General features: G+C 41.4%; 1 protein-coding gene across 9 annotated transcripts in view; it reads left to right on the top strand.

The window, feature by feature from the left end:
- The first annotated feature begins 3,210 nt into the window (after nt 1-3,210).
- The window catches only part of AKAP9 (A-kinase anchoring protein 9), a 120,806-nt gene continuing 108,566 nt past the window's right edge, over nt 3,211-15,450 (top strand). For 8 of the 9 annotated variants that reach the window (XM_055803471.1, XM_055803470.1, XM_055803469.1 and 5 more), the window contains exon 1: nt 3,211-3,438. In XM_055803471.1, coding sequence (XP_055659446.1) covers nt 3,391-3,438 — 48 coding nt within the window. In that variant the 5' untranslated portion in view covers nt 3,211-3,390. The remainder of the gene's footprint in view (nt 3,439-15,450) is intronic. The other variant, XM_055803468.1, reaches the window with a different exon arrangement.

Genomic DNA, 15,450 nt, shown 5'->3' with positions numbered 1-15,450 from the left:
TCTTAAGAAACATAAAGTGCCATGGTCATTGAATTGGTGCTAGGAAAAAGATCTGACTGTTATCAGGTAATGTTTTGGTTTTGCAAGCTGGTTCAGGGAATCTTATGTGGTTCATGTAGGAGTCTTTCATTCTAATTTGTATTTTTTGTTCGAAGGAAATTAATTAGAGTTGGATAGTCTCATTATTAAGTGGTATTGCTGATAGTTATGACAACTGAGAACACACAGTATCTGAGCTCCTTAGCTGTCAGAAGAGGTTCTATCACCAGTTTAGGCCTGTGATATTTTGTATTTTTTGCGTCTTATTTACATGTGATTTACCAGCAGCATGTTATGATCTGACAGCCCTCTTATTCCGGCTTCAGTGAACTATGACAGAGTTTGAATTTCCAAAGTAGAACTTTGTGACTTTATCACACATGGTCTTTAGGCTTCATCTTTTGGCTTTGCAGTCCACTAAAGCACCATGATGAGAGTCACCAGGCAAATTTTCAGTGAACAGTGAATAAAGGAAACAGCAGGGGTAAGAAGAAGGTGGAGTTTCATTGTTACAGAAAATGCTGTAGGCGAAGAGGCCTTTGTCCTTCTTTACAAACACAACTAAAAATTACATCTGATATTCGAAGCTAGTTCAGTGCAGTTTTGTATGAGCACTTCCAATAATCAATATATTTGCATATAAAAATAAGCCTGGGCCAAACCCCCAGTCACTCCTATTTTGGAAATGTCTGATCTATATTTTTTACATTGTTAATCAGTTTTGCTTCACATATGCTACTGTTGAAAACAGTTAATGTGTGTTTAACTTATGTGAATTCAAGGAGCGTTAGAAAGTTAATCAATTTTTAAAGCAGTTACAGCCTGACTCTTGAGCACTATCTTACATTCTTAGGCAAGTGAACATTATTGGTCAATTCTGAGAATTAAGCAAGCAAGGTTAATGCCCTTCTGTAACTGAAAGTTTAATTGGCTAACCAAGTTATGAATTCCAGTCAGCTCACCCTGCATGTATCATAAAATAGGAATTTAAATAGCTGAAGTAGGAGATTATACTGTATGGACTGCGGGTTTTTTTTTTCCTAGGAGAGAAAGTCCTGTTGCTCTTCTAATGTTAAAAGAATATGGAAATATTCTCTGGGATATTTTATCCAGCAGTAATTTCCACAGTACTCTATTACAGTTTGTCAGTCTGATTTTTGTGACTTTCATTGTCGTGAATTAGGTGTTTAACTAAAATCCATTAGAATTACATGGATATAAATCTGTGAGCGGGAAATTAGGCCCATCAATTCTTAGCATTGACTCAAGAACCCATTTAATTATGGGATTTGGGAAGTTTGTAATTATCTTCTAAATGGGATATGTACTGATTAAGAAATTACTATCATAATGTTATGTGTGGGTGAAATTTTACAGCCATTGAACATCTAGTTCTGTGACAGTGGGCTCCATCAGCCAAGAGAAATGTCATTGGCACAGAAAAGGTGATTTATTTTTCCCTCAGGGACCTCTGGGCCTTTGTAATTACTGGGAAAAAATAAAGTACTTTCTATTACTGACTCAAGAACATATTTTTAGGGGATGAACTCAAATAAGTTTGTATTTCTATAAAAATATTTCCTCTTTAATTCTTAATTTAATTTTCATTTGCTGCTTTTCTCTGTAACATGCACTTTCTTTAGTGAGATAGCAAAGTCTGAGAACTTTAACTGAAACATACACTCGCTTCAAATATGGAACAAAGTATAATGTGGACATTTGTCATTCCCTACCATGGATAGAATTTTTTTTTTTACATAAATGGTATTAATTTCCTTTTTGACTGAGGGTTGAGGACATTGTTTTGTAAATACAGGAATGCACATTATGTGTACTGATCAACAAATGATTTCAGACTTTTCCATGAAATATAATGTGTTTTAGGAGAGGTGGAAAATCCTTAAAAAAATCAGATTGTAGGTTTAGTTTACTTTGGCAGTAACATGGGTGTGGAATTCTGCTGCTATGAGTCCTAATATTTTTCATCTTGGTCCTGCTCAGTAATACTGTGCAGATGTTTTCTCTTTGACATTCTCTCCCGTTTTGGGTGTACCTGGTCCTTGCTGGGTAAATCAAGCAAGGAAGGAACACATACTAGATGAATTGCGTTCAAAAGATGAGCAAGGCTGAAATCTAAATTAATTCAGAAGGATTTTTCATTTAATAAAGTAGAATGATTCCAGATGCAGAATAAGGAATCCATTCACGGGCAGCTGTTACACACTAAGGAAAAAAGGCATGCCAGGAATGTGTAAGCCTGTGCCATCCGTTGCACCATCGCAAACGGAACTGACTTTAAGTGTAGTTGAAAGAAAAAGCACAGTATGAACAGGTAATACAAATTGCTACTAGACTTGCAAGGCATACAATTAGCAGACGATATTAAATAAGCCCAGTATATTGCTTTGTATCAAATGCTGAGGCATAGAAATTGCATTAGCATTTAATAGCCACGTGCCATATTTCCCATTGTGATTTTAACACTCCCATTTCAACTCTTCTGGCACGATGAGTGCATATTAAGTAATTTAAACGGGGGTGGGGGGGGTGGGGATACACATCCTTTGTTGTCATCTTTACACAGCCTGCGACACACGCTCAGGAAGCCTGGGTGGTGTATTTCCAGGCTTGAGATCCATGCTATAGGGAGCTTGCAAATCAGCGAGCCGCAGGCAGGAGCAAGAAAACACTGTAAGAGTATTGAAACTGTCAAAATTAGCACTGCAGCCAGAGAGGGTGGATTTGCGAGCAGAAGGCAGCACTCCTGCACACCTCGGGCAGTGCCTGCTCAGTCCTTTGTATCAAAGCAGCAGCACATTACAGGCGTCTCGGCGATGCCGTTCTTTGTGGGAAGAGAAGCCCCCCGCCCTCAGCCTGCAGGAGCGAGGCGGGGTGCGGAGGGGTGTGTGCCCGCCGGCGCCTCCTTCCTCCCGCTCCGCGGCGGCTGCGGCCGTGCTCGCGGCTTGCTGCCCGCGCTCGGCTCCCGCCGCCGGTGCGCGCTGCCCGCCCGGCCTGGCGGGGGCAAACCCGCTCGTCCCGGGGCGGCTCCGGCGCGGCTCGCCGCCGGGCGGGGGGCGCTGGCGGCCAGGGGCGCTCGGCGGGAGGAGGAGCTCGCAGCAGCAGGAGGAGGAGCGGGCGGCCCGCACGTCACTTTCCCCGGCCGCATGTGTACGTGGAGATGAAGATGGCGGCGCCGGTGGCCCCGCCGCGGCAGCTTCTGTCGCTGTGACGCGGGACGGGACGGGACGGGACGGGACAGCGAACGTGTGCGCGCGCCCCGGCTGAGGGGCGGAGGCAGGGTGGGCCCCGCCTCGCGCCGCCGGTAACGGTCTGCTCAGTCGGGCAGTCGCCATGGAGGACGAGGAGCGGCTGAAGAAGCTGGAAGCGGGGAAAGCCAAGGTGGGAGGCAGCGGCGTGGCGAGGAGCCGGTGGGGAGCGCGGTGACGCCGGGGGAGGACAGTTAGCGGGGCTGGGCCGGGCGGCGGCGGAGCGTGGCTGCGGCGGGAGGCTCAGCGCGGGGCGCCGCCGCGAACAAAGCCGCGGGCGGAGGAGGCGCTTTGTGCTGTCCGCCCTGCCCGCCCCGGCTCCGCGCCCGGCCTCGGGGCCGCGCGGGGCCCTCCTCGGCCGGCGCGTGGGTGCGAGTGGCCGGTGACAGCGGGCCCCGCACGCCACAGGTGCTCCTCGCAGGGCCGGGCGGCCGCAGCTGTGGGGCCCGGCCGCTGGCGGCGCCGGGTGGAGGAAGAGCCGAGGAGGAGGAGGAGAGCCAATTGCCGTACCCCTTCGCAGCCGGGGCACGAATTGTTGCCGTTAAGCCTGGGAAGCTCCCTGTAAGGCAGTGCATGGAACCGGCAGCTGCTCCTCAGTGAGGTACTACAGAATCACTTAGGTTGGAAGGAGCCTTTAAGATCAAGTCCAGCCGTTAACCCCGGAGTGCCGAGTCCACCGCTAAGCCATGTCCCTAATACCGCGAGAGAGCCTGAGGAGGCAGGGGATTACAGGTGCCGCCGGTGGCGCGGCCAGGTGCCTTTCCCGGTTCTCTGGGAGACGCCGGGCAGTACGTGAGGCGGCCGTGGGACCCGGCCGCGGGCGCTGGCAGCCCTGGGTGCCCCCCCCGCCCCCGCCTCCTGGTCTGGCGGGCGGCTCAGACGGGGCCCTGCGGGCTTACCGGAGCTTTAATCGGGGAGCTTATCATTTCACTCCTCGAGCACGGCTCAGCGCACGCCGGCTGTAAAGCACTCCGCCCTCTGGGCGACGAGAGCGGAGTTACCGCGCTGTAGGAGGACCTCTTTCTTACTTCAAAGAAAGCCTTGGCGTGGTCAGTGAGATAAGGTAATTAACGGCACTCGTAGGAAAAGAAGATAAAATTAGTGTTTTGATATTAGTTACCGTCTGGTTCCTTGCAGCAATCATTGCTAAATGAGTTTAGTAGTTTGTCAGCCAGTCATTCGCACACATGTAACTTGGCAGGAGCTCATAGTACAGGTAACTAGACGTCCTAAAGATAAAACTGGAACATCAGCATTGTCTTGTTTCTGTGGTCCATGAAAAAGACAAGGTAAGTTTGGCTGTTAAGTTTGAATAGGTATTTTGCTGTATTAGGCAAAAACTTTGTAACTTAGGTGAGTTTTTGTTCCCTTTGAAAGACTGTTCAAAACCTACACTGGGAAACTCCTAGATGGAGCTATATGTTTATATAGGGAGACCTGTTTTTAAATGCTGAGAGCAAGAATAATGTTTACACAATGTTATGCAGTACTATTAAAGGGCACTGGGACAGATCAGGTACTGGTGGCACTGTGTTCTGTCACACCCAGGTTGGCTAATTCTTTTGCAGAACATCAGAAAGTACTTTGCAAAGAAAATGGTTGAAGTTAATTTGCCAGTATTATAAACCACAATGAAGGATTTATCAAGAGAATTTATATTTTTCTGTCCATGTTGGCCTGGGATCGACACAGAAAATTAATGACAATTACTGAGAGGTGAACCAAAAGCCAGGACTCTAGCAGGAATTCAATGGCTTCCTTCTTTGAGAAAAAATGTGTACACACCTTACTAACTTGTTGCATTTTAAGAGCGCTGTCATAATTTTCACCCTTCTTCCAGACTTTTCTGACTAAAACCTAATGATCCTGTGTTCACTTGAAGACTTTCATATTCTGTGCTTTTAAAGCTCCCTTGTGGTTTAAGTCATTATAACTCTTTAAAGCTATATGTGATTTACATGGGAAGGTACTGTAAAAGCAGTGTTAGTTTTTCAGATTTTTCATTGGTGTTCTGTGTACCATTTACCCCCTTTTTTAATGTGTGAATGATGTAATTAAACATGTTGTACTGTGGAGACTAGGGCATAGTCTTCCAGTGACAAATGCTACTGATAAATGCAGAAAAGAAGAAATTATTAGAGAATGGAAGCAGGAGCTGCTCCTGAAGCTGCTTTTCTCTTTTTCAAGGATACAAACATATTCACAGTAGCATAATCAGTATGTCTTCTAAAACGGCTTGGCTCCAACGAGTATTTTCTGCAAACCACAGCAACAAGCATCCAAAAACTTTTGAACCTAACCATTGAGTGTTGTTTAAGTAAAATAGCTGGGAAAATGTATTAAAGATCGTGCTGTTACTGTGCTAAAAGTGCAGGTGTTGCTATGCTGCAGATACCTTAATACATCCACCTAAAATTATAAATATGTAAATAAGATGTTGCATAAAGTGTGGGATGAATGTAGGTGGTTTGGAGGCCAGTAAAAGAGTCTAGTAGGTGCCACGGAGGTGGCTGGTACATTGCTAACAGTGGAGTTATTATTTGAAATTAGGACATAGACTCTTGTTTGGGTTTGGTTCGTTTTGGTTTTTTTTTTCCTCGCAAAGGAGGTAGCTAACTACTACCAAATGTCAGTATGTGTGTATTAAGCAATATGAATATTCTGTAAAGCAATTGTTTGGTTGTTCCCCAATCATAATGTTGAGTAGGCAAGCTGTGGAGTTTGTTTTTGTGTGAATTTATCTGCAGTGGAACTTTTTCTTGTTGTCTTCTTAAGACACAGTCTCCCCACTTAGATCTTTTACAGGGAAGTGTATTACAAATGGATTTTCTGCAATGGAAGTTTGAGTCCTCCTTTATTTTTACTAGAAATGAGAAGCTGCATTGTGAATTTTACCTTGATTGAAAGGTGCTAAGTATGATCAAGCCTGGCAGATTGGGTCTCGGCATGAAAACACAGCCTTTGCCAGTACATCATTTGAAAAATGGAATTAAAAGCTCTTGATAAAGGCTCATCAACATTAATGCGTACCTGCTGACTTTTGGAGACTACACCAAATCTTTATTATGAGGCGGTTGCACCGTATGTTGCTGTTCTGTCTGTTACGAACCCACAAAGGCAAGGGAGGCACAAAGTTAAACCCAGTAAATTACAGGCTCCTTTTTCCAGACCTGTAGTCATTCATTTTCCTTGGCTGCAAGGTAAATGTGTTGGATGTTAACCCAGCCTCTGTAAATATCTGTCTCCTTTACCCATTTAAATGGTCTCTCTGTGCCTTTATAGAAGTCTCTTCTTCCCAGACAATTTCTTCATCTCAGATCCTGCACTGATTATAGTGGCGCAAGGAGAGTGTCAGAAAGGCTAGTTAGGGGTAACAGGGTTGACTGTGATGGAAGGTGGAAAGAAGATGATGTGTGCCAGCAACAGAAATATAGATGCATGTTGTTAAGTTGATCAGTGCCCCAAAACACCATGAACTTAGAAATCAATCAGGTATGTTTTGTGCCTTGTTAAAAAGATTCTAGAATATTGTTGATGGCCTGAGATAGTGTAGATATAGCTGGTCTTACAAAAACCTTGATGAAGATCTTAGTTTGATATTTATGTGCACGCATACTATGTGTGCATGCCTGTGTGCATCAGTTTGCTTGGAAATCTCATCTAACATTACAGTGGCTACTATTTATGGTGGTTGGGTCTTTTAATTTTAGTTAGTTTTTAAAAAGATCTTGAATACTGTCTAATATTTATTATTGACTATTTAAAAATATTTAAATATAATTTAATATTTTAAAATATTTTATTTCATTTTAGCAGCTTAGTAGCTGGCTTTTCTTATCAGGATGTCCCACTATTTTAATCAACTTTCAAAACTATACAGAAGAGTTTGCTAGCTCCAGAATAAAAACATCAGGGACTTGGATTCCCTTATGAGAAAATGGCTAACAGTATTTTGGTAAAGCTTTTGAAATTTAAAAAAAAAAAAAAAAAAAGTGATTTAATTTATACACACACACACAAAAACCACACAGCTATTATAACTGGTAAAATTAAGAGAGATGAAACTATCAATAGCAAGTTTTATGGAACGGTCAGTTTCACAGTACTGAAAATTTATTTGTAAAGTATTTAAATTTGTGTGTTGCTCCTGTTTAAATTTGTGTTGAGGAAAGGGCACGCTCCTTAGCTGTGTGCTTTTTTTGGTATGGGAGGGGTGAATGAGGAAAAGACACTAATTTACTTTGTAAATTCTCTCAGGTTGGTTTAGGATTTCAGATCTAACATTGTAAGTGCAGAATTTAATGTCCTGATTTTCAGAGGTTCAGTGTATGTTTGTAATATATTCTTGTTGTGGTGTTTGGAGAAATCTAATTGTTGAAGAACCTTAAAAAATTAGGGGAACTAGTTTAGTTAAACACTTGAGCACAGAATAAGTAGTGTTACTAATTTTGATCTATACCAGAAAATCGCTGAGCAGACAGAACAGTGAAGTTCGTTTAGGAAGCGCTAATGGCACTCAGTGGACAAGTATTATGGGTTGTATAACTAATTTAACAAGTTATCTTCACAGATTGAATAGTAAAAAGAAATAAATGCACTTTGTCTTGTCGTGCATGTGTCCTGGTTTCGGATGGGATAGAATTAATTTTCTTTTTGGTAGCTGGTACAGTGCAGTGTTTTGGATTTTGTATGAATATAATGGGGCCCTGAGCCTTTGAATAAATTAAACAGGAGGTAGTTCATGCAGTAGCCCTTGGACCAGTCCAGACAGGGCAAGGTGTAAAAAATGTGCTCTACACGGCAGCTGGGGAGAATGGGCCTACCTGGAGCCTCTGGCAGAAAGCACCAGGGGAGACTCGAGGTTGACCCTTGGGCTTTTGGACTCAGGGATACAGAGGATCTGAGGCTCACTATATTGCAACTGAAAAAGAGATACTGGTGGCTTATGAAGGGGTTCAAGCTATTTAGAAGTGGTTGGCATTGAGACACAGCTCCTCCTGGCAGCCCGGTTGCCAGTGCTGGGCTGGATGTTCAAAGGTAGGGTCTCTTCTACACATCATGCAACTGTTGCTGCATGGAGTAAGTGGGTAGCACTGATCACATGAGCTCGAATAGGAAATCCCAGTCGTCCATGAATCTTGGAAGTGATCATGGACTGGCCAGAAGGCAAAGATCTCACAATGTCACCAGAAGAGGAGGTGATGTGCTGAAGAGGCTCCACTGTATAATAAATTGCCAGAAAATGAAAAGCAATATGCCTTGTTTACTGATGGGTCCTGCCATATTGTAGGAAAGCATCAGAGGTGGAAGATGGCTGTATGGAGTCCCCTGTGACAAGTTGCAGAAACTGCTGAAGGAGAAGGTGAATGGAGTCAGTTTGCAGAGGTGAAAGCTATCCACCTGGCTTTAGACATTGCTGAGTGAGAAAAATGGCCAATGCTTTACCTCATGCATGGTGGCGAATGCCCTGTGGGGCTGGTTGAAGCAATGGAAGCAGAGTAACTGGCAGCACAGAGGTAAACCCATGTGGGCTGCCGCACTGTGGCATGGTATCACTGCCCAGGTGGAGAACCTGGTTATGAAGGTACATCATATAGATGTTCACATATCCAAGAGTGAGGCCACTGAAGAACATCAAAGCAGTGAACAGGTAGATCAGGCTGCTAAGATTGAAGTGGCTCAGGTAGATCTGGACTGGCAACATAAGGGTGAATTATTCATAGCTTGGTCGGCTTACGACACCTCGGGCCATCAGGGAAGAGACGCAACACATAGATGAGCTCATGATCGAGGGGTGGACTTGACCATGGACACCATCACACAGGTTATCTATGAATGTGAAATGTGCTGCAATTAAGCAAGCCAAGCTGCTAATCCCTCTTTTGTATGGATCGTGATGGCTGAAATACAAATATGGGGACGCCTGGCAGGTTGACTATATCACGCTCCCACAAACCTGCCAAGGCAAGCAACATGTGCTTACAATGGTGGAAGCAACCAACAGATGGTTGGAAATGTGTTCTGTGCCCCATGCCACTGCCCAGAACACTATCACAGGCCTTGAAGAGCAAGCCTTATGGCAACACAGCACCCCAGAAAAGAACTGAGTCAGACAACGGGGCTCATTTCCAAAACAACCTCTAGACACATGGGCCACAGAGCATGGCATTGAGTGAGTATATCACATCCGCTGTTGTGCACCTGCCTCCAGAAAAATGAAATGATACAATGGACTGTTAAAAACTACACTGAGAGCAATGGGTGGTTGGACCTTCAAACATTGGGGTACACATTTAATGAAAGGCACCTGGTTGGTCAACACCAGAGGGTCTGCCAGCTGAGCTGGTCCTGCCCAGTTGAAGCTTTTATGTACTGCAGAAGGGGATAAAGTTCCTGTAGTGCACATCAAAAATATACTTGGGAAAACAGTCTGGGTTATTCCTGCCTCAGGCAAAGGCAAACTCGTTCATAGGATTGCTTTTGCTCAAGGACCTGGGTGCACTTGGTGGGTAGCATGGGAGGATGGGGAAGTTCAGTGTGTGCCTCCGGAGAATTTGATTTTGGGTGAGAATAGCCAATTAATTAAATTGTATGATGTTAATTGCTATGCAACACTGTATATTGTCACTTCTATGGTGGCTGTATGCCCATTATTGCACTGGGCACCTTGCAGCGCCTGTCTCTGCCACTCTGGATTTGGGGATCTGAACCCACCTCCTTTTCATCACCACATTAATGAAGAATGAACTTCAAGGAGACGGGACAAGTGCAGCAGTGGTGGAATCAGAACTGGCTTCAGCATGGAACAGTCCAACACCTTGCATCGTCTTTCCTGCCCTGAAAGACTGTTATGACAGTTGGAGCCCAAAGTCATGGACTGAACGAGGTCAATGGGCTTTTATAGGGATGGTACATAGACTAAGGGAGTACCTGTGTGTTTATATCAAAAGACAGGAAAGGTAACAGAATATTGGAAAGTATGGCATGATACAAATGGTATGGAATAAGGGGTAGATATTGTCCTGGTTTTGGCTGGAATAGAATTAATTTTCTTTTCAGTAGCTGGTACAATGCTGTGTTTTGGGTTTAGTATGAGGATAATGTTGAGAACACACTGATGTTTTAGTTGTTGCTAAGTAGTGCTACCTCTAAATCAAGGACTTCTCACCTCTGCCAGTGAGGAAGTGCACAAGAAGCTGGGAAGGACCATAGCCAGGACAGCTGACCTGAACTAGCCAAAGGGATATTCCATACCATAGAATGTCATGCTCAGTGTATAAACCGGGGGACTTGGCTAGGGGCTGCCAATTGCTGGTCAGGGACTGACTGGATATCAGTCAATGGGTAGTGAGCAATTGTATTGTGCATTGCTTGGTTTTTTTTCTTGGGCTTTATTCCTCCCTCTTCTGCCCTCCCTCCCTCCCTCCCTCCAGTTGTGGTTGTTACTATAACGATATTTTACTTGAGTTCAATTATTAAATTGTTCTCATTTCAACCCTAGAATTTTGTCTTTTTCCAAATCTCCTCCCTGTCCCATGGAGGAGGGGGGGATGAGTGGCAGGCTGCATGGTACCCTGTTGCCAATTGGGGTTAAACCATGACAACATCTAAGTATTTCAGGTGGCTGAAGATGAAAATTATACATATTATTAAAATAGCACTGTTTAAGAGCCTGAGAATGTTTGCATTCTTACATCTTACTCTTTTGAGGAGAGAAAAAGATTTTACTTCCTCATATCTGACCTCTTTGGTCTGAGAAATTTTGGATTTCTCTAGGAAGGCTGTTGGATCAGGTTTTTTTAAATAAAAGATTCAAGTGGAGCATGGAATAGCTATGTGCCACAGTGATTAAAGCTCTAATTTTAAAACCCCAGAATAATTCAACATGTAGATTATGTTTGTTTAACATGGTCCTTTTAAATGCCATGTAATTTAGCTGAAGAGGAGAGAAAGCAGCATTTCAGTGATTATTAAGAGTTTTTAATCATAGAAGATATTAAATGCATTTAAACCTTACATTTCATCAAAGGGCTGACCTAACACATCTTGTTTTGCTTTCAGTTGTAGACTATTCATTTTATTTATCCTCTTGTCTGCCTCAAGTAATGTGAATGAAAATAGAGAGTCCTAGAAGCAAGAATTTCCTTTTCAGTCTGCATTTTCTTACTCTGCTTTTCTCTTAAAATAAACTTGATGTTCTCTTGAGGATAATAGAATTACCTGCTCTTTATGGTTTTCTCAGTGTTCTCTTTTCCTTTAAAAAAAATCATGTTTTTTCTCATTGTGTTCAAGTTTATTCTGGACTTTATTGGGTCCTCGTAAAAAAAAAAAAAAAAAGTACTTGAATTGAAATCTGGGATTTCAGCTCTCTTTTTCAATTGACACTACTAGAACTCTTCCTATTTCTTTGTTCTCTGTTTTCGTTTTGATCTCCATTTCCCTCATTCCAGAGATCTAATCTTGCTTTTGATACAGGGCTTTGATTATTTGTTTTAAATGTTATTGTCAGTATACCCTTCTGGTCAAAGCTGTAAAGTAGCTGTCTACCTTTCAATAGTGATGCAAGGTAGAATGAGTTTAAAGTAATGCTTACTTTCCTCTGAGAATGTAGATAAATAGCTCTTCAAAATAACCTTTGTTCTGTAGCCAGTTTAGAGAAAATTGGTCTTTAATCCAAGATGCCCAGTGAATTTCACAAAAATTAAAAAAAATAAGAAAATGCAGTATTTAGTAGTACTGTGAAAGCAAGAAATCGCACTGTAGAAAAAGGATTTAAAATATTTTCTTGCTGCTCCATGTATAAAAAGAAGGAATTACAGAAAAGAAAACACAAGAGTTGTTCTTTGCCTACATACAAGACTTCATTTTAGTGCTAGTCTCTTCCCTCATTTTTATGGTCTGCTTTCCAGCTATTTATTTTCTTAGTATGGGTGTTGCAATAGCAAAACAGATGTGACTGGCATTTGTTTCCCTCAGTTATAACAGTATCCACACAAGTTTGTTTGTTTATCCAGATTTGGAAATAGGCATTATCACCACCACATATTCTTTCTAAAGTACTTCCAGTAAAGTGTATCTGATACTCCAAGAAAAGTAGATTGAACCTTTTGACATATGTAGGTGTTACCAGAAATTCCTGTATTTTTTTCCCAACAGGAAATAATCAAACAAGTAGGTTCTCTTAAGTATTGCTGTACAGATACACTAACTGCAGAATAACATAGGGTTACTGTTGCACCTTGGTGTTTGGAATAGTAAAAATCTGATAAAAATGAGGACAAAAGAAAAAAGGCCAACTTTGCTGTACTACCTTATATTGCAGTGTAAGTTTATATACTAAGACAATTGTTGGGAATTGTAATTTAGGGGCTGAAAGCTCTGTCTTATGTGTCTGCCCCATAGCTAGAGATTTCAATGTATTTCTGTGTATTTGTTTAAAAATCATTTTGTTACTGGTACCAGCTAATGGGACACTGAATGTGCAAGGACATGTTGATAAATGTGCCACGCTTTAATGAAACACATCCAGTAATTGCAGTCTTTTGACTGCTATGCTGAAACATAAAGTAAATAGATCTTGAAATTTATGATTAGACACTTGTATATTGACTGCAGAGTCCTGGCATGCTACACTGTGTTGATAGCTCTGGTGTTCCTGTTTCTTGAAAGAAACCTTAATCTGCATTTTCACATGATTTCTTGAGAAGCCAACATATTATATTATAAACTACCTTTCCTACGAGTGGAGAAAAAGACAGAAGAATGAATGAATAAAAATGTTAAGATTTCTTAGAATTCTTAGTTTCTTGGAAGTATGGAGTCAGTCTTCCTGTTTCTCCTCTCTTCTGAAAAGGAACCTCAACAAGCTTCCAAATAGAACAGATTCAATAGTTGTCAGTTGGGCAAAAGAATGTGAAACTTTAGAAATTAAACACCAAGTTCAGGAAGGTGGGGGAAGTGATCAAATTACAGTTGTAACAACTCTTAAGTTGTAGCATCATCACAAAACAAAGAAGAGGTAGTGTATTGGACCATGCTTCTAAATCTGAAAACACGAAATTTTAAGACTTTCCACAATTGGAGATAATAATTTTAAAGATATATACCATTTTTGTGATATTTCCAGGGAAAAGCATAGATTTGGTGAAAAATGTAGTCATGGCAAAATTACAGCATATGACTAAAGCTTATGATCCTGAGCAGAAGACCAAAGAAGATTGGTACAGTTGAAGAGGTGGAATTCTGGGGCTGAGTATATTTTTGGGGAAATGCTGATAAAATAGGTGCTACAGAGAATAAGCAGAATAAGTTACATAAGTTTACTCAAATTTGACTTCGCTGGTAGGCTGTGATTTAACAGAAGTGGTTGTTCCTTAATCCTGGTTTAGTTTTCGGAAATTTTAACTTGCCCTTAAACTGTTGCTTTTCTGTAAAGAAACCTCCTCTGTCCAACCACAAAACAAGGGAAAATTTTTTTAAGTGTTCCTAAATTTGGATTGTCCAGGTAAGGTGGCTGATTTAACATTAGTACCATGCATTGAGAGTATGTATTTTCAATTAAAAGGTATGTAGGAGATAGATACAGGTAATGCTTCGTAACAAAGAAAACCCTGCCTTTGTATGTGCAGTAGTATGTTGTGCCAAGTAGCCTAAATTGCTGTGTTTAAAGAAATAATGGAAATCCTGATACAAGACTTTTCAAAGAGGGATGCGTTTCTTAAATTTTCTTCATTGTTTGGAATATATTCCAGGAATTTAATTTTGCTTTCTTTTTTTAAGAAAGCAAATTCCACAGACAAGTCTGGAATTTTGGGAGCAATGTTAGTGTCTTTGTGCGATCGCTTTTCGCTCATGGTTCTGCAGCTTGTAAAAAGTAATAGAAGCATGTCAAAATAATACAAGCCTGTCAAGTCTTGCATGCTGAGCGTGAAATTCATGCAGTTGGTTCTTTCCTTATGTCTGCTCTGCTCGTCAAGGAGCTGTCTCTCACAAACCTACTGAGTTTGGGGGCTTCATTCTCACTCTGTCCATTCAGTGCCAGACATGCCACATGGTATGAATTCATGTAAAAATAATATAAACAAGGTGGGAAAATGATGAAGTGCAGCTGAGTTTGACTTGTTCTAAAGTATTTTACAATTGATTTTTAAAAAAAACCCAAAACCCACCACAAACAGGTTGTAAATTGAAAATGTAAAGTTTTGTTCAGTTTCTACACAGAGGTGGCCAGAATGCTTATGAATAATCTCCTAAAAATGTATGTAAATTCTCCAGACTGCTTTGAAAATCTCAACACTAACTTTTGTGAAAAGATTGCCTGATTGCCTTTGATCACCGGCTGGAAGTCATCACATCACTTGGATTTGTTGACAAGGAGTGGCTATTATGCCTTGCTTAACTTGGACAGAATTTAAACTGTTGATCTGTATGTGAAAAGCTGATTGTCTTGTTGCCAAAATTGTAACCTCTCAAATTCTGTATCAATTTCATGGCACTTGTCAACTTGACAAATACTATAGTCTTGTGTTGGTTATTAATATAGACTTATTTAGGTGTGGTCTATTAATTCTAAATGTGCCTTTTTCTTTTGGACTTCTTAGTTAATGAGAAATTAGATATGAACAAAACTATTCAGAGCTTACTGTGCTTTATTCCATTCCTTTTTATATTCTCTCTACCTTTTAAAGTTTTTTCCTTAATTTTTGATCTTTAAATATTTCTGACATAGTTACATTTTTATTAAAGTGGACACAGTGTGAAGCAGAGGGAAAAAATCTAGATGTAATCTACATAAATACAACTAAAAAGTTTTACAGCAGAGCAAAGTTTTTGCTATTATAAATTCTTCTTTCTCTTAGGATGAAAAGATTAGATTTACATGAATCAGAATAATATAAGCAGTACAGAGTCACTCAAAGTAAATTAATAGTTGATGCTTTTTCTAACATCCAAAGCCAGTCTCTTCAGCCCTTTCCAGTCAACTTCTAATAAACTCTTCTTCCTCATTTAGTATATAGAGGAAAGGTTATAGTGCAGGAGGAAGGAAAAATGTGCATTGTTGTGAAGTGGAGGAGTCCTGATCAGAAAAAACACGCAGCTGGCTGCAGTCCCTTTCTTGCAGCATCAACACAAACCAGAAATGGCA

Source organism: Falco peregrinus, chromosome 5 (assembly GCF_023634155.1).
Source record: "Falco peregrinus isolate bFalPer1 chromosome 5, bFalPer1.pri, whole genome shotgun sequence".
Classification (NCBI taxonomy): Eukaryota; Metazoa; Chordata; class Aves; order Falconiformes; family Falconidae; genus Falco; species Falco peregrinus.
The sequence above is the reverse complement of the archived record's forward strand: the minus strand, read 5'-3'. Positions and strand labels throughout refer to the sequence as shown.